Source organism: Salmo salar, chromosome ssa20 (assembly GCF_905237065.1).
Source record: "Salmo salar chromosome ssa20, Ssal_v3.1, whole genome shotgun sequence".
Taxonomy (NCBI): domain Eukaryota; kingdom Metazoa; phylum Chordata; class Actinopteri; order Salmoniformes; family Salmonidae; genus Salmo; species Salmo salar.
The window spans coordinates 46,145,047-46,163,891 of NC_059461.1; the positions used below are offsets into that span (position 1 = coordinate 46,145,047).

The window sequence follows — 18,845 nt, forward strand, 5'->3', positions numbered from 1 at the left end:
CAGATAAGGCAATTAATTGGTATTCGCTCTTGTTGGACTTCGGGCTGCATATTTTTTGCCATTTTCTTCACATCTTAAAACGTTGTGAAGCCTCGCCCCTTTTTTAAAGAATTGCATTATGGGCCCTAAAAGCAGGGAAATAGTGTCCACTGCTTGTATACTTTGTATTTTTGCGAATGTAGTACGACATCCGGGAACTTTTGGCATACTAACTATATCCATACTGTGACCAGTAAGCATACTATATACTCAAAATACGTCACAACTATTATGGTTAGTGCGGTTAGTATGAGTATTCGAACACAGCTATGGATTCCATGTGTTTGATGCCATTCCATTTACTCCGTTCCAGTCATTATTATGAGTCGTCCTCCCCTCAGCAGCCTCCACTGGTCAGTATTCCTTTGATTGTAAGCCAAGCCTGTCTGTTTTGCCTCAACGTTGTGCATATCTTGGTTTTATTGGTTAACAACCCACCGATCTATATTACTCTCACCTCGTTTCAGCTCATCTGTTGCAATATCTCTACACGAGTCATACATATTTAAATATGAATGAGTGTAACCAGTCATAATGTCCATGATCTGCAGACCTCATGCCAACACAGACGGTTTAACCATTGACTGCAGCCAGGACACATCCTTCACTCATCTCATCCTGCTTGTATGTGTGTAAAAGGTCACCACAGCTCTCTTAGGTAACTAGCTAGTTGTCATTGAAAGGGCATTGTCATTGACAGGGCATAGTCCAGAGCTTCTGTGGTGAATTATGTAGGTTATTCCATGTAGCCAAAGTCCATTCTTCTTTAAAAAATCAAGTGGAAAAATATATTACGTGAAATGTCCTCGAGAGTGGATAACAGTGTATCTATCGCAAGGTCTGAGCAAGGGGGGAAACAGCTAACATCCTCTAATTCTACACATTTCCCCATTGGGCAAAGAGAGAATGCTATTTTTTTTAAACCAAATGTCCTGCAATTCTACAATAATGTCATTATTGACATTTTGCAATGAGGCGGAGAGGATTTCGCATTTTTAAAGCTAATTTCCTGTAATTCAACTTTTTTTTGCCATCACTTCATATGCTATAGGGAGGGGGAAACACCAGCAGTGGATTAAGGCCACCTGCTTATGCTTGTGCAGAAGGTTGACTTATGAACATACTGCAGGTAATTACATAAAGAAAATGAGAAGTAAAAACAGGTTTAGCCCCTGGTGCAACCGTGATCTGGCAGAGTTACTCAAGGATTGCATTTGGCGAAAGGCTCGGCACACGCATACTCAGGCTGACTGGCTCTCCTTCAGGCAAACGAGAAATGAGTGCACTCAGGCTATCCGGAAGGCCAAAGTTAGTTACTTTAACCTCTATGGGCTAGGTGGGACGCTAGCGTGCCACCCGTGGTGCACTCCATCAACAGCAGGTGCATTTCAAGAGCGGCAAATTTGAATCCAAATAAATGTCAAAATTCTAATTTTTCAAAAATACAACTATTTTACACCATTTGAAAGATAAACATCTCCTTAATCTAACCACGTTTTACGATTTCAAAAAGGTTTTACGGCGAAAGCATAAATTTAGAGTATGTTAGGACAGTACATTTACAAGAGTTGTGTGTAATGTTTTGTCAAGTCAAAGACAGGGTCACCAAAACCATAAAACCAGCTAAAATGATGCACTAACCTTTTACAATCTCCATCAGATGACACTCCTAGGACATTATGTTAGACAATGCATGCATTTTTAGTTCTATCAAGTTCATATTTATATCCAAAAACAGCGTTTTACTATGGCATTGATGTTGAGGAAATCGTTTCCCTCCAATAACCCGGCAGTCAAGTCAGCGTCACAAATTAAATAATTAAAATTAGAAAACATTGGTAAAATATTATATTGTCATTTAAAGAATTATAGATTTACATCTCTTGAACGCAATCAACTTGCCAGATTTAAAAATAACCTTACTGGGAAATCACACTTTGCAATAATCTGAGCACTGCGCCCAGAAAAATACGCGTTGCGATACAGACTAGACGTCATGTTGGGGAGATCTAAAATCGAAAATACTATGTAAATAATCCATTACCTTTGATTCTCTTCATCAGATGTCACTTCCAGGTATCACAGGTCCATAACGAATGTAGTTTTGTTCAAAAAAGCTCATCATTTATGTCCAAAAATCTCCGTCTTGTTAGCACATGATCTAAGCCAGCCGGACTTCTCGTCATGAACGAGGGGAAAAAATATATTTCCGTTCGTTCAAACATGTCAAATGTTGTATAACATAAATCATTAGGGCCTTTTTTAACCAGAACATGAATAATATTCAAGGTGGACGAATGCATACTCTTTTATAACGTATTGGAACGAGGGTACCCAACATGAACTCGCGCGCCAGGTGTCTAATGGGACATCATCGTTCCATGGCTCTTGTTCGGTCAGATCTCCCTCCAGAAGACTCAAAACACTTTGTAAAGGCTGGTGACATCTAGTGGAAGCAATAGGAAGTGCCAAAATATTCCTCAGCCCCTGTGTTTTTCAATGGGATAGGTTTAAAGTCAATACAACACATCAGGTATCCACTTCCTGTCAGAAAATGTCTCAGGGTTTTGCCTGCCAAATGAGTTCTGTTATACTCACAGACACCATTCAAACAGTTTTAGAAACTTTAGAGTGTTTTCTATCCATATATAATAAGTATATGCATATTCTAGTTACTGGGTAGGATTAGTAACCAGATTAAATCGGGTACATTTTTTTTATCCAGACGTGCAAATGCTGCCCCCTAGCCCTAACAGGTTAAGAAGCAGTTCTCTCTCTGTGGGTCTAATGCGACTAGCCCCGATGCTCCTCCCTCTTATTCCTCTGCCCTGCTACAAAGTTTCTCCCTGCAGGCGGTCACTGAGTCCGAGGTGCTAAAGGAGCTCCTTAAACTTGACCCCCAATAAACATCTGCGTCAGATGGTTTAGACCCTTTCTTCTTTAAGGTTGCTGCCCCTATAATCACCAAGCCTATCTCTGACCTTTTTAACCTGTCTCTCTTCTCTGGGGAGGTTCCCTTTGCTTCGAAGACAGCCACAGTCCATCCTTTATTTAAAGGGGGAGATCAAGCTGATCCTAATTGTTATAGGCCTAATTATATTTTGCCCTATTTATCCAGTGTTGGAAAAACTTGTCAATAATCAACTGACTGGCTTTCTTGATGTCTATATTATTCTCTCTCGTATGCAATCTGGTTTCCGCTCAGGTTATGGATGTGTCACTGCAACCTTAACCTGTTGAGGACAGCCTAGCCAACATCCAATGGAACAGCACGGCGCGAAATACAAAACCTCAAAAATCGAAAACTTTCAATTTCTCAAACATACGACTATTTTACACCATTTTAAAGATACACTTCTCCTTAATCCAACCACATTGTCCGATTTCAAAAAGGCTTTACAGCGAAAGCAAAACATTTTCCAAGCAAGGATATATGTCACAAAAACCCAAAACACAGCTAAATGAAGCACTAACCTTTGACGATCTTCATCAGATGACACTCCTAGGACATCATGTTACACAATACATGTATGTTTTGTTCAATCAAGTTCATATTTATATCCAAAACCAGCATTTTACATTGGCGCGTGATGTTCAGAAAATGTATTCCCACCAAAAACTTCCGGTGAATTTACAAAAATACTCATCATAAACGTTGACAAAATGCATAACAATTATTTAAAGAATTATAGATACAGTACTCCTTTATGCAACCGCTGTGTCAGATTTTAAAATTGCTTTACGGAGAAAGCACATTTTTCAATATTCTGAGTACATAGCTCGCCATCACAGCAAGCTATACAGACACCCGCCAAGTTCGGTGTCACCTAAACTCAAAATTAGTATTATAAATATTCTCTTACCTTTGATGATCTTCGTCAGAATGCACTGCCAGGACTGCTACTTCCACAAGAAATGTTGTTTTTGTTCGAAATAATCCATATTTATGTCCAAATACCTCCGTTTTGTTTGTGCGTACAGAGCACTATCCAAAGGCATAACGCGCGAGCGCAGTACCAGAGACGAAAAGTCAAAATGTTCCATTACCGTTCTTTGAAGCATGTCAAACGCTGTTTAAAATCAATCTTTATGGTATTTTTAATGTAAAAATGCGATAATATTCCAACCCGACAATAGCATATTCATTCAAGAAGAAAAAGAAGGAACGGCGAGCTCGCGGGATCACGCATATCCAATCCCTTTGTCCCCAGGCAGTCCACTCAGTGACTGAGCTACTATTCTCTGCCCAGTGACAGGAGAATGCTGAAAGAACTTTCTGAAGGCTGTTGACAGCCAATGGAAGCCTTAGGAAGTGCAACGTCACCCCACAGACACTGTAGTTTCGATAGAGATTCAAAAGAAGAACTACAATTCTCAGACTTTCCACTTCCTGGTTGGATTTTTCTCAGGTTTTTGCCTGCCATATGAGTTCTGTTATACTCACAGACACCATTCAAACAGTTTTAGAAACTTCAGAGTGTTTTCTATCCAAATCTACTAATAATATGCATATTCTCGGTTTTGGGCAAGAGTAGTAACCAGTTTAATTTGGGTACGTTTTTCATCCGGCCGTGAAAATACTGCCCCCTATCCCAAACAGGTTATTAAAGGTCCTCAGTGATGTCACCATTGCCCTTGAGTCTAAGCCATGTTGTACTGCTATTTTTATTGACTTGGCCAAAGCTTTTGATACGGTAGACCATTCCATTCTAAGGGGTATTGGTGTCTGATGGGTCTTTGGCCTGGTTTCTGAAAGAGTGCAGTGTATGAAGTCAGAACATCTGCTGTCGCAGCCACTGCCTGTCTCCAAGGGTGTACCCCAAGGCTCGATCCTAGGTCCCACGCTCTTCTCAATTTACATCAACAACATAGCTCAGGCAGTAGGAAGCTCTCTCATCCATTTATATGCAGATGATACAGTCTTATACTCAGCTGGCCCCTCCCTGGATTTTGTGTTAAATGCTATACAACAAAGCTTTCTTAGTGTCCAACAAGCTTTCTCTGCCCTTAACCTTGTTCTGAACACCTCCAAAACAAAGGTAATGTGGTTTGGTAAGAAGAATGCCTCTCTCTCCACAGGTGTGATTACTACCTCTGAGGGTTTAAAGCTTGAGGTAGTCACCTCATAGAAGTACTTGGGAGTATGGCTAGACGGTACACTGTCCTTCTCTCAGCACATATCAAAGCTGCAGGCTAAGGTTAAATCTAGACTTGGTTTCCTCTATCGTAATAGCTCCTCTTTCACCCAAGCTGTCAAACTAACCCTGATTCAGATGACCATCCTACCCATGCTAGATTATGGTGATGTAATTTATAAATCGGCAGGTAAGGGTGTTTTCAAGTAGCTAGATGTTCTTTACCATTCGGCCATCAGATTTTCCACCAATGCTCCTTATATAACGTTTCAGGTAAAACCCAAGTGCAGACTGTGTTGAAGTAACAATGTTTATTACAGCAACAGGTAAACGACAGGCAGGGGTCGATAATCCAGAGTAGTGGGTCAAAGGTACAGGACGGCAGGCTCAGGTCAGGCAGAGGTCGGTAATCCAGAGTAGGGGCAGGGTCAGGCAGAGTGGTCAGTCAGGCGGGCTCAGAGTCCGGACAGGATAGGGTCAAAACCAGGAGGGCGAGAGAAAGAGGGGAAAAGCAGGAGCTGAGTGAACCGCTGGTTGACTTAACAAACAAGACGAACTGGCAACAGACAAACAGAGAACACAGGTATAAATACACAGGGGATAATGGGGAAGATGGGCAACACCTGGAGGGGGGTGGAGACAATCACAAGGACAGGTGAAACAGATCAGGGCGTGACACCTTATAGGACACATCACTGCACTCTATACTCTTCTGTAAACTGGTCATCTCTGTATACCAGTCGCAAGACCCACTGGTTGATGCTTATTTATAAAACCCTCTTAGGATTCACTCCCCCCTATCTGAGATATCTTCTGCAGCCCTCATCATCCACATACAACACCCGTTCTGCCAGTCACATTTTTTTAAAGTCCCCAAAGCACACACATCCCTGGGTCACTCGTCTTTTCAGTTCGCTGCAGCTAGCGACTGGAACAAGCTGCAACAAACACTCAAACTGGACAGTTTTATCTCAATCTCTTCATTCAAAGACTCAATCATGGACACTCTAACTGACAGTTGTGGCTGCTTTGCTTGATGTATTGTTGTCTCTATCTTCTTGCCCTTTGTGCTATTGTCTGTACCCAATAATTGTTGTACCCTGTTTTGTGCTGCTACCATGTTGTGCTGCTGCCATGTTCTGTTGCGACCACGTTGTTGTCATGTTGTGTTGCTACCATGCTGTGTTGTCATGTGATGCTGCCATGCTATATTGTTGCCTTAGGTCTCTCTTTATTTTTATTTCTAATCTCAGCCCCCCGTCCCCGTCGGAGGCCTTTTGCCTTTTGGTAGGCCGTCATTGTAAATAAGAATTTGTTCTTAACTGACTTGCCTAGTTAAATAAAGGTTAAATAAATTAAATAAAATATTACACATCCCAGGCACACACTCAAGTGCATTCACACTCAAGCACACACACACACGTGTGCATGCACATACCCATGTGCATGCACATTCCTAGTGTACACACACACACACACACACACACACACACACACACACACACACACACACACACACACACACACACACACACACACACACACACACACACACACACACACACACACACACACACACACACACACAGAGCTTTGCATTATACACTTTAGTTTTGTATTGTGGTTTCTAGGTGGTTGACCTATATTCAAACTGCTACTTTTTTTCATTGATATTTACTTGGTATGTGGTATTGATTTAGTACATGTGTATGCGTATGTGTACCACTTGATGAAAGCCAGGACAGGCCCGTTATCTTGAGGAAGCAAAGGGTGAAGATGTTACCTTGGATTTTGAACACAAACTGGCAGCCTTTCAGTACACAGGACAAAGTTTGATTGGATAAGCAGCAAAACAAAGTATTCATTTCTCACGACCACTCTTTGACCTAGGCAAAACGGCAAACAGAAACCATCTGAAAAACAATTTGCTAATTCTAAACATCCAATTCAAATAAATAGTACATTTCTAGAATTTTGGGAGAATTGCAATGAACCGTAAAGCAAAGTTGTGATGATGTGACGAGAGCCAAATCACTATCAATTCAATATCAGTTCCATGGTAGGATTGATGTGGACAAAGCCTGTAATCTGACCTGGACGCATAGGGTTGCCATTTTCAACCCACCAGCCTCCCATGTTACCCTACCTCTCAGGCCCCATCAATTATTCAGTAGGCCAGGGAAAGTGCTGGTCTCCAGTCCCCCACTGAGTCTGGGACAGCAGTAGCAGGATCGTCCAGCACCGGGATGATGCTAAGGAAGTTAGGGCCAGGAGTCTGCAGGTGGCCAACCCTGCTGCTTTGGTGCCTGTACGTCTTTGTGGAGGAGCACACTGTCTATGGCCACAACAGAACTGTGGAAACCAGGGAGATGGAGAGGCCATTTTGTGAACAAGGTAGACACACTGTATGTCTCTGCATGCTTATATAGACCTGAGAATAATTATGATCCTATTGTGAGGCTACTGTGTTTTAGCTGTGTGTGGCATGAGAGACAAAACCTGACTATGTCACCTTGTGACAGCACATGGAAACCCTTGGTGGTACACTACCACTACCATTTTGTGGTAAAACTCTATTTATTCAAACAGGATACTATTGTCCGGTGGGAAGTCCCACATCAGTGCCATGTCCGAAGGGTACGTTTGGGCCGACGGTTGGTGCTAGTTCCATGGACAGCTGTCTCAGCTGCCCAACCAACCACTACTGTCCACGACCTGCTCTGACCTCCGGCATACCCTGTGGAGCCTGGGCAGAGCAGCCCCTACCTGGCCAGGACAGATGTGTGTGTCTTGGAGAAGGGCAAACCTTCCAGGTGTGTGTCTGTGTGTGTGTGTTTACGTATGTGTCTGTGTGTGTGTGTTTACGTATGTGTGTGTGTGTGTGTGTGTGTGTGTGTGTGTGTGTGTGTGTGTGTGTGTGTGTGTGTGTGGGTGCAAAGCCCTTCTTTTATGATTTGTATTGTGTATCAATGACTCTGTCCTGTCAGTCTTCTGTAGTATCAGGCACACAGGTTGCATGCAAGAACAGTTAACACAATATACAGTATATCCACTTGGTTCATGGGTTCAATCTGTAGCCCGCGGCTCAGAATGTTTCATATCAAGTTTCAACATAGCCGGAGTCTAATTTCCGTCCGTGTCAGTCACCCAGTGACTGTTGAGCCTTCCACTCAGCAGCTCATGTTCAAAGGGGAAATGACTAGATACTCTGAATGACTTCCAGGTATTGGGTGTTGATCTAAGCGTTTTAATGTCAAATCAAATCAAAATCCAATTGTATTTGTCACATGCTTCGTAAACAAGTGCGTGGGGAGAGTCCAGTGTGTGTGCTTCGAGTCAAACGAGTTTTGCAAAAGGTCTAATGTCTATTTGTGTGCATGTGTGTGTTTGTGTGTATGTGTTGGTATTTGTGTTTGTGTGTGTGTGTGTGTTGGTGTGATGTTTGTGTGTGGGTGTGTGTGGGTGTGTGCATGTGCCAATTTAGGCCAGTGATGGGCAGTGCCCCTGTGCCCTAGGGTACCGCCTCATGGGCCAAGGGGACACTTGTTTGCACAGTGTGTATGATATTTGTAGAGATGGGAGAGCGAGGACACAACATGGAACCTGTCTGGACAGGCAGCAGTGGGCACAGCACTGTACCCAGCAGGTTAGGAGAAGATAACTCACCCATGCATGCACACACACACCCTACACACACACACACACACACACACACACACACACACACACACACACACACACACACACACACCCTAACACACACACACACACACACACACACACACACACACCCTACACACACACACACACACACACACACACACACACACACACACACACACACACACACACACACACACACACACACACACACACACACACACACACACACACAGACACTCTACATTCTGTGTCAATGGTTAATTGAACAACGTATTGTAGTTCATTGAACAAAGTACTTTGTGCAGTACAGGTGTGTTGATAGTACTTTTTTAATAACGCGATTTGCTTTACCAAGACATGCATACAAAAACCGTGGAAACTGTTTCCATTGTTACATTCTATTCTGTGTACAATCATAGACAATGTACAGATGGAACTGTGGCAACATGGGTGTCTACTCTGTACTAGTCCAACCAATCATTTATTTATACAATAGATCCGTGGATCCCAAACTGTGGGGCTCGCGGTCGCGAGTTTAAATAGATTTTTTTAAGGAAATCAGTCCAGCTTTCAACTTACTCTTGAAAGTTGTAATAGTAGAATGCACAAGATGCAATTTTGAAATGCTGTAGTGCATGATCTGTTTTCCTTGTCAGTCGTTGCATACTGTATCTTAGAGAGCTATTTATAACTTGTCAGAAATGTCCAGATCAACTAGCCATTGTCAGCTAACAATTTTTAGCTAGTTTTTTCCCCCCATAGATTGTGTTGTAATGCTTGAGACACTCATATCACATGAATACACATTAGACATAGGCAAAATATCTAGAATTGCAAGAAAATAAGCTTTAAACCTGCAAAATGTTCTCTCCACCAACAAGAGGGTGTGAACAGTGCTTGTGCCCATAGAAATAAATGTGGCACATGTACACGTGCGCAGTGGGGGCGTGGGATGTTCCCCAATGCTAGAAGAGGGGCCTGAGTGAAAAAGTTTAGGAACCCCTGCACTACATGACTGACAGGGGGCACTGTTTTGAAGCCACCGCACCTCCATCTTCACACTCCCCCACCATTGTAAAAAATATTTTGGAAACCATCGAAATGCATTTATTAATGTCTACATTAGTTTTTTTGGCACGTTTATTCTATTATCATGTCATTGGCCCATATATAGCATCATCAATCCAAGGTTTATATACATAATTGAGTCCAACTTAATGTGTAACCTTTTTCCCTTGACTGGCTGCCGCTCAGTCCCAGCCTTTTCCTTTAGTCTGTAGGTCAACAGATCCCAAGTGTTCCTCTCTTCCTCTCCCAGGTGTGTCTCTCTCCAGGGGACTACCAGGGCTTTGATGGAGCTCTGGGCCTGTGTCTGTGCAGGGAACCCCCAGAGAGAGCTGTGTGTGGGGGCTGGTGTAGGAGCAGGCCAAAGCTGGCACTGCATTTAGTGTGTGCTGCTGTAGACTTGCAGCTGGTATATAGCAACTCTGAAGGCCAGGTAAGCCATGATGACTTGAGCATGTGTTGGAAAGAGTTGCATGGCAGACACATTATGCGCACATACTCACACAACGCACCACACACACACACACACACACACACACACACACACACACACACACACACACACACACACACACACACACACACACACACACACACACGTATGCAACCAATAAAAACGTGGATTTGACACACACACACACACACACACACGCACGCACGCACGCACGTACGTACGTACGTACGTACGATTATTTGTCTCTCTGAAATTCAACCATCAAGCGATGTCTGTCGTTGAACAACCCCATGCAATGATTAGATAGTGAAAAAACACACTAATCTCTTTCATAATTTCTTTAAACAATAAAAGCAAATTTACCAACATTTCTGAACATGGATATATAGCATTTTGGAATGAAACTCTTCAATTACAAACACTTGATCCTGTCCTCTTAACTCTAATCAACATCCATAGCACCATTTTAATGAAAAATTGATGGGTATACAGTACACTAGCTTGGGTTAAAACGTAGCTTGTACAATCACAGACAATGGACAGAGGATGCACTGAATAAACTTGGAAATCACATACTTGGAAATCACATACTTGGATATCATATGCTTGGACATCATAGACAGCCATATAGAGTAACAACCTGACATAGTTATCAGTAAACGGCCCTGTGTTTTCTCTAACAGGTGAGCGTCTCCGGGAGTGTGCTGCTGGAGACCGTGTTCAAACGCTGGGACTCCCAGGGGACCTTGCAGTGTGATGGTCGCCACAATGTCTCCCATCCTGTGTACACAGTGCAGACAAATGGTGAGCTCCTCGGATACAGAGTGGGCCCAGTTAAAATAGGTCCTTAATACACGGTAGGACCAATAATAACAATGACTGTCTTTGTGTGTCTGCTTTTTTAAAGATGCAGGGTTCCTTGGTCTCCTCAATGACGTCCCAGCGGCGATTCAGAAGTTATTTCCAGAGAAAAGCATGGGAATGCACATCTCTACAGGTTACCCTATCATCAGAGAATGATACAAAACCTACAGTGCTGTCAAAAAAAAATTTCCCTACTTTTGCATATTTTTTATAATGAATATTGTCAGATCTTCAACCAAAACCTAATATTAGATAAAGGGAACCTGAGTCAACAAATAACACGACAATTATATACTTATTTGATTTATTTCATAAACAAAGTTATGCAACACACAATGCCCTGGTTTGAAAAAGTAATTGACCCCTTACACTCAATAATTGGTTGTGTCACCTATAGCTGCAGTGACTCCAACCAAACGCTTCCTGTAGTTGTTGATCAGTCTCTCACATCGCTGTGGAGGAATTTTGGCACACTTCTCCAGGCAATGCTGCTTTAACTTAGTGACATTTGTGGGTTTTCAAGCATGAACTGCTCGTTTCAAGTCACAACATCTCAATTGGGATTAAGTCTGGACTTTGACTAGGTCATTCCTAAACTTCAAATTTGCTGCTTTTTAGCCATTTTCATGTAGACTTGATTGTGTGTTTTGGGATCATTGTCTTGCTGCATGACCCAGCTACATTTCAGCTTCAGCTCACAGATGGATGGCCTGACATTCTCCTGTAGATTTCTCTGGTGCAGAATTCATGGTTCCTTCTATTAAAACAAGTCATCCAGGTCCTGAGGCAGTAAAGCCTCCCCAAACCATCACACTACCACCACCATGCTTGACCATTGGTATAAGGTTCTTACTGTAGAATGCAGTGATTGGTTTTTGCCAGGCATCGTTTTTGTTATTTGTAAAGTCAGGTTCCCTTTATCTAATATTAGGTTTTGGTTGAAGATCTGATAACATTCAGTATAAAGAAATATGCAAAATAAGAGAAAATCAGAAAGGGGTCAAATACCTTTTCATGGCACTGTACATGTTATCCTAATTTTACTGTCCCAACACACTTACTGATAAAATATTATCTCTGTGATTCATTCATTCATCCATCCATCCATCCATCTATCCATTCCTCCGTTTGTTTCTTTGTTCGTTTGTTAATTTGTTCATTAATTAATTCAACCATCCATCCATCCCTCCATGACTATTTTCTACCAGGTGACTCTGGTGTCAGAGAGGAAGGAGGGGCTGGGCCTGATTGGTCCAGCAGATCGACCATCTGGGGAGGAACCATGAACTCCAGCTCTGTGGGAATTCTGAACCCTACTGCATGTCTACACCAAGGAGACACACTGCTCTTCACTGTCACCAGACAACACTACCCTCAGTATGATGTGTAAGTCAATCAAACTGCTCCTGATAGTGGATTTTCTACACTTCGCTCTCAGAAATGTGTTTTTTATTTGCATAGGACTTGAAGATTTTTTATAAAATGTCAAACCTCTTCATCTGGGACAGGGTGCCGTTGCAAATCCAATGCACTTCTGAAAGTGCAGTATGGAAAAGCCACCATCTGCAACAATTATTTTGGCCTTTGCGTGGGTATCTTTCTATGAGCAGCATTTTCTTTATCCTTTTTTACTACTGAGCTTCAAGCTTCCTGTCTTGTTGTCCAGAGAGAACCTGTACAATACCAACCGTGACTTTGACTGGGGTTCTCTGAGGCTGCTGGCTGAGGACCTGACACTGGCCAGGACTCCACCGACACTCTTCTCCTTGGTCTTCACTCAACCTGGGGTGTACGCCTTCAAACTCAGTGACCATCAATACAAACACATGGTATTACCCTGTTTGTTTGTACAGGGCCTTAGAGGTTCTTACCTAATGAACAAAATGGGCGAAAGATGCAATCGTTCTATAGTAATGCCCTGCTCCTCTTCATTTAAAAAAATTGTGTTATGGAGTAACTTTAAACTGATAAAAGTGAAATCCATAAACTTTCCCAATATCTAAAGCCAATATGCTCACGTGCTCCTCTTACAGTATGTGAGGGTAATGCCAGCAGGTGGACAGTGCTATGAGGCTGGACCATTCTTCCCCACTGTCCCCCATCATCTGACAAGGATGGGCATCGCCAAGAGACGACACCTGATTCTACGCCCTGACTGGTTGGTGACAGGAGGACTGCTGCTTGGTGCTGTGGTCATCCTCAGCCTGTGTGTGACGCTGCTGGTGAGAGCACTTCTTGGCGTTGACAGGCACACACACATGCGTCCTCACAGGCATGCCTTGATTGCAAGCACACACACACGTCCATAAACATTATTGGCAAGTATAATGGAGAAATTTCAGTTTAGAAAATGCATATGTGTAACAGTTAAGAACGTAGTGGAGATTGGGGTCAGTCGAGCCAAAGGGTTAGTTGAGTCACCCCCTCTTTCTAGGAAACTATACATAAAATGAATCATGTGACCAAATATTTAGGAATAAAAAAAGAAAGAAAAGTGGTAAGCAAGTCAGGTTCAAAAAACGGATTTTCACAAAGTCAGATTAATGTATTGTGTTATAGCTTTCATGATGCTTGCATCTAAGCCAAAACTGATCATTTTAATACTGTTCTATACATCAGTTAGAGACTCTATAAGCTTATACAGTATATGCAGTCCTAAACCAAGCATGAAAGTGCATCTGTGTGGCTGTGTGGGCTAACATAGTAAAAATGGTTGCTGTGGGGCAGTGGTGGAAAGTACTTAAGTAAAAATACTTTAAAGTACTACTTAAGTTGTTTTTTGGGGGGTATCTGTACTTTTATATTTTTGACAACTTTTACTTTTACTTCACTACATTCCTAATGAAAATAATGTACTTTTTATTCCATACATTTTCCCTGACACCCAAAAGTTCTGTTTAGTAGGACAGGAAAATGGCCAAATTCACGCACTTATCAAGAGAACATCCTTAGTCATCCCTACTGCCTCTGATCTGGTGAACTCACTAAACACAAATGCTTTGTTAGTAAATTATGTCTGCCTGTTGTAGTGTGCCCCTGGCTATCCATAAAATAAAATAAAAACAAGAAACTTGTGCCGTCTGGATTGCTTAATATAAGCAATTTGAAGTATTCTTTTAATAGATGACTTTCACTTTAACTTGAGAAATTTTCTATTAAGGTATCTTTACTTTTACTCAGGTATGACATTTGGGAACCTTTTCCACCAGTGTATCTTTCCTTTCTGTATTGCACATGATTTTTCAGTGTTCTATTTGTGACACTCAAGGTGTGGGTTGATGGTCACTAGACCTTGATACTGAATGTTATGGATTATTCTCATATCTGTTGATTGCAGCCAGAATGGAGGTACAAGGACACTGAGTATTCACTGCTTTATTGTATTGATGACATTCTGTGAACACTATGATTCTGTAGCAGGTGACAAATTCACTTCCTTTTTTGTTTTGACTTCCTGCAAGCCTCTCGGGCTGCTGTTGACTACCTTTTAGATTCTAGTGGAGCAAAGGTCATACACATTGTACACACAATTCTGTTTTTACACAGAAGTCAGACAGATTTGTACTCCCATGTGTAGATCTTGTTTCGGGAGTATGGCTGGCCAGAGAAAGTGGCCACCAGAGCCCAGTACCGTATACTCCAGATCCAGTACCCCATGGAAGACTACTCATCAAAGGGTTCCAGGGTGACGACATTAAAGAAGTACCACAGAAACCTCCAGGCCAGGATGACAGAGGCCTCTGTACAACCCGGTACAGTATAATATATCCTCCTCGTTCCCACTCACTCTTCACCCACCATAGCCCATAGGCAAGCAAGCTACCCAAACACCTTATTATACAACATTCCCAGGGACCGGACCATAGTATAACAGCTCACACCTGTACCCTTTACTACCTTACACAACCCTGTTTACACAATAGGGAGACTGACCCTTAGACACCCAAAAGCTACAACCAATCACACTGGTGTGGTGCTTGCAAAATACCCCCATTCACGTGCATGCTCACGCAATATCAACAGCCACACATACTACAACTGAAACAATCTTGATCAAGTTGGAAAATCAGCCCAAATACGCTTAGATTTGTTATATTTATATTTTGACAATTTATATTTTTTCAATTTACATTGCAACGAAATCACTGCAGTGGTGTAAGAACAAGACCAATATACAGAAAAATATGCTCAGTAGCCGATTCAGCATAATATAGAATGGAAAACATGTTTTATGTGAACCAATGACATCATAGACAGGACAATCTGTGCAAGACAGTACAATAGGGACACAATGTTACAGCAATACCAGTAGTGTGGGTAAAATCACTGGGGAAGACAAGCCAGAAAAAATCCATATTACAACCTATGTGTTGCGATAATCGTATTGTTTGCTGTATAACCTGTTAGTTCAATCAACCAATCAATCCAATTTATTTATAAAGCCCTTCTTACATCAGCTGATGTCACAAAGTGCTGTACAGAAACCCAGCCTAAAACCCCAAACAGCAAGCAATGCAGGTGTAGAAGCACGGCGGCTAGGAAAAACTCCCTAGAAAGGCCAGAACATAGGAAGAAACCTAGAGAGGAACCAGGCTATGAGGGGTGGCCAGTCCTCTTCTGGCTATGCCGGGTGGAGATTATAACAGAACATGGCCAAGATGTTCAAATGTTCATAGATGACGAGCAGGGTCAAATAATAATAATCACAGTGGTTGTAGAGGGTGCAACAGGTCAGCACCTCAGGAGTAAATGTCAGTTGGCTTTTCATAGCCGATCATTCAGAGTATCTCTACCGCTCCTGCTGTCTCTAGAGAGTTGAAAACAGCAGGTCTTGGACAGGTAGCATATCCGGTGAACAGGTCAGAGTTCCATAGCCGCAGGCAGAACAGTTGAAACTGGAGTAACAGCACGACCAGGTGGACTGGGGACCGCAAGGAGTCATCAAGCCAGGTAGGCCTCAGGCATGGTCCTAGGGCTCAGGTCCTCCGAGAGAGAGAGAAAAAGAGAGAGAATTAGACAGAGCATACTTAAATTCACACAGGACACCAGATAAGACAGGAGAAATACTCCAGATATAACAGACTGACCCTAGCCCCCCGACACATAAACTATAGCCGCATAAATACTGGAGGCTGAGGCAGGAGGGGTCGTGAGACACTCTGGCCCCGTCCGACGATACCACCGGACAGGGCCAAACAGGCAGGATATAACCCCACCCACTTTGCCAAAGCACAGCCCCCACACCACTAGAGGGATATCTTCAACCACCAACTTACCATCCTGAGACAAGGCCTAGTATAGCCCACGAAGATCTCCCCCACGGCACAACCCAAGGGGGGCGCCAACCCGGACAGGAAGATCACATCAGTGACTCAACCCACTCAAGTGACGCACCCCTCCTAGGTATGGCATGGAAGAGCACCAGTAAGCCAGTGACTCAGCCCCTGTAATAGGGTTTGAGGCAGAGAATCCCAGTGGAGAGAGGGGATCCGGCCAGGCAGAGACAGCAAGGGCGGTTCGTTGCTCCAGTGCCTTTCCGTTCACCTTCACACTCCTGGGCCAGACTACACCCAATCATAGGACCTACTGTGAAGAGATGAGTCTTCAATAAAGACTTAAAGGTTAGGACCGAGTCTACGTCTCTCACATGGATAGGCAGACCATTCCATAAAAATGGAGCTCTATATGAGAAAGCCCTGCCTCCTGCTGTTTGCTTAGAAATTCTAGGGACAATAAGGAGGCCTGCGTCTTGTGACCGTAGCGTACGTGTAGGTATGTACGGCAGGACTAAATCGGAAAGATAGGTAGGTAGTTCTTATGGCTTGCTACCGTGATATATAGGCCTAAGGCCGAGACACTAAGAAGAGACAGTGGCAGAATAAATTCAACCACACATTTGTTTCATCACAAAACTGGAGAGCAACCTCTGTCCACAAAGCATATTACATGTAACAAACAGTTACATGACCTACAGCATAGTCAGGCAAGTTAATGTTTCCGACATTTTCGGACCACTAAACAATATTGATTTAGAACAACAGAGTTGTCGCAAAGAAAACAGGAGCTGCCTCCACTATTCCAACACCATTTCACCTTCAAAATTTCAACATCATGAAATCACCTACGCTTAGTCTAATACAGTGACAACTAGAAGATACCAAAAACAATTTAGTCCAATCAACATAAGCTAAATATGATTTGGCTGTCCATGGTTCTGATTTCTCTGTGTATGCGTGCAAGTAGGAAAAAAACATGTTGACTCACCCAGTTTGTAGAGAAACGCCAATGCCATCCCCCTCTCTTCCATGAGACGAAACAGTCTAACTCGGTCATACAATACGCTTTTAGTTTTTGTTATCCTAGGCTACCTGGCTAAAATGCTTGCTCGCTAGCCTAACTTCCTTTCATGGGCAACGTTAGCTTGATAACATTAGCGTACTACAACTAGCTACATATTGAACTTCTATCCTCTCAGGCCAGGGGCACAAAGGATGACTTTATGGTTGGATCAGAATCACCATTAAAATCATTGGCTAGTACGGAGAATTAAGTAAAACCCACAAGTCCAAATCCCTAAGTTATGAAAGGGACAGTTTTAGCTAGTTAGCTAGCCTCCAGAGGACAACAACACAGTGAGATGCAACAATTCTATTTTTTTCTGTATTTTGATGTTTTGCTCTCGATGTAATGTGAATTGTGTGAAGCCAAATCCAAGCTGGCTTCCCTTGACCCTTTTTTTGGTGTGCCAGGACCGTTCACAGTTGAGGTCAGTCAGTTTAGCTATTATTTTATACTTTATTTTATCAAGGGAGGCCAAATGCTCGCTGGCTTCCCTTGAGTTCAATGGCTTCCCTCGCATTCAATACTATGGGCGGAAACGTCATACCAGACAGCATCAGATAGGCCTAGATTTGTGGAAGGTACTACACAGCGCAAAGACCCCCTTGTGCACTCAACGTCTGTCGAGATGTGTTGAGTTTCCTTGTAGCCTATTGCCTGAATGTAAAACAATGTTCTGTCTGTTTGCTAATTTTCATGGCCTAAAATAAATGTGTTCATATGGGCAGAATATTATCTATAGGCTATAGTAGAATATTATCTATAGGCTATAGTAGAATATTATCTATAGGCTATAGTAGAATATTATCTATAGGCTATAGTAGAATATTATCTATAGGCTATAGTAGAATATTATCTATAGGCTATAGTAGAATATTATCTATAGGCTATAGTAGAATATTATCTATAGGCTATAGTAGAACACAGTCATGTGTAGGCTATTTCAAAAATACAGAATACCATATTTTGAGTTGACTCTATAGGCTATTATTCTATTAAGATCGACCTGAGGTTCAACTTTAAGCAAGGTCATCTTAAAACTATTTTGATACTCACCTCAAGTCTTGATAATATGAATGAGAATGTAGTCCATTTTGTTTTGAAATCAGTATGTATAGTGTTGGTCCCATGCTTCATGAGCTGAAAGAAAATATCCCAGAAATGTTCCATATGCACTAAAAGCTTATTTCTCTCAAATTTGTGCACAAATTTGTTTACATCCCTGTTAATGAGCATTTCTCCTTTGCCAAGATATGCCACACCTGTCAGGTGGATGGATTATCAAG

The 18,845-nt window shown here is 42.4% G+C and overlaps 1 protein-coding gene across 3 annotated transcripts in view; it reads left to right on the plus strand.

Annotated features, from left to right (window-relative positions):
- Window positions 1-6,839: 6,839 nt before the first annotated feature.
- Window positions 6,840-18,845, plus strand: part of LOC123729204 (uncharacterized) — a 66,926-nt gene continuing 54,920 nt past the window's right edge. For all 3 annotated transcript variants that reach the window (XM_045703439.1, XM_045703440.1, XM_045703441.1), the window contains exons 1-10: window positions 6,840-7,568; window positions 7,764-7,987; window positions 8,659-8,820; window positions 10,156-10,335; window positions 11,040-11,160; window positions 11,264-11,353; window positions 12,429-12,606; window positions 12,887-13,049; window positions 13,254-13,442; window positions 14,798-14,972. In XM_045703439.1, coding sequence (XP_045559395.1) covers window positions 7,421-7,568; window positions 7,764-7,987; window positions 8,659-8,820; window positions 10,156-10,335; window positions 11,040-11,160; window positions 11,264-11,353; window positions 12,429-12,606; window positions 12,887-13,049; window positions 13,254-13,442; window positions 14,798-14,972 — 1,630 coding nt within the window. In that variant the 5' untranslated portion in view covers window positions 6,840-7,420. The remainder of the gene's footprint in view (window positions 7,569-7,763; window positions 7,988-8,658; window positions 8,821-10,155; window positions 10,336-11,039; window positions 11,161-11,263; window positions 11,354-12,428; window positions 12,607-12,886; window positions 13,050-13,253; window positions 13,443-14,797; window positions 14,973-18,845) is intronic.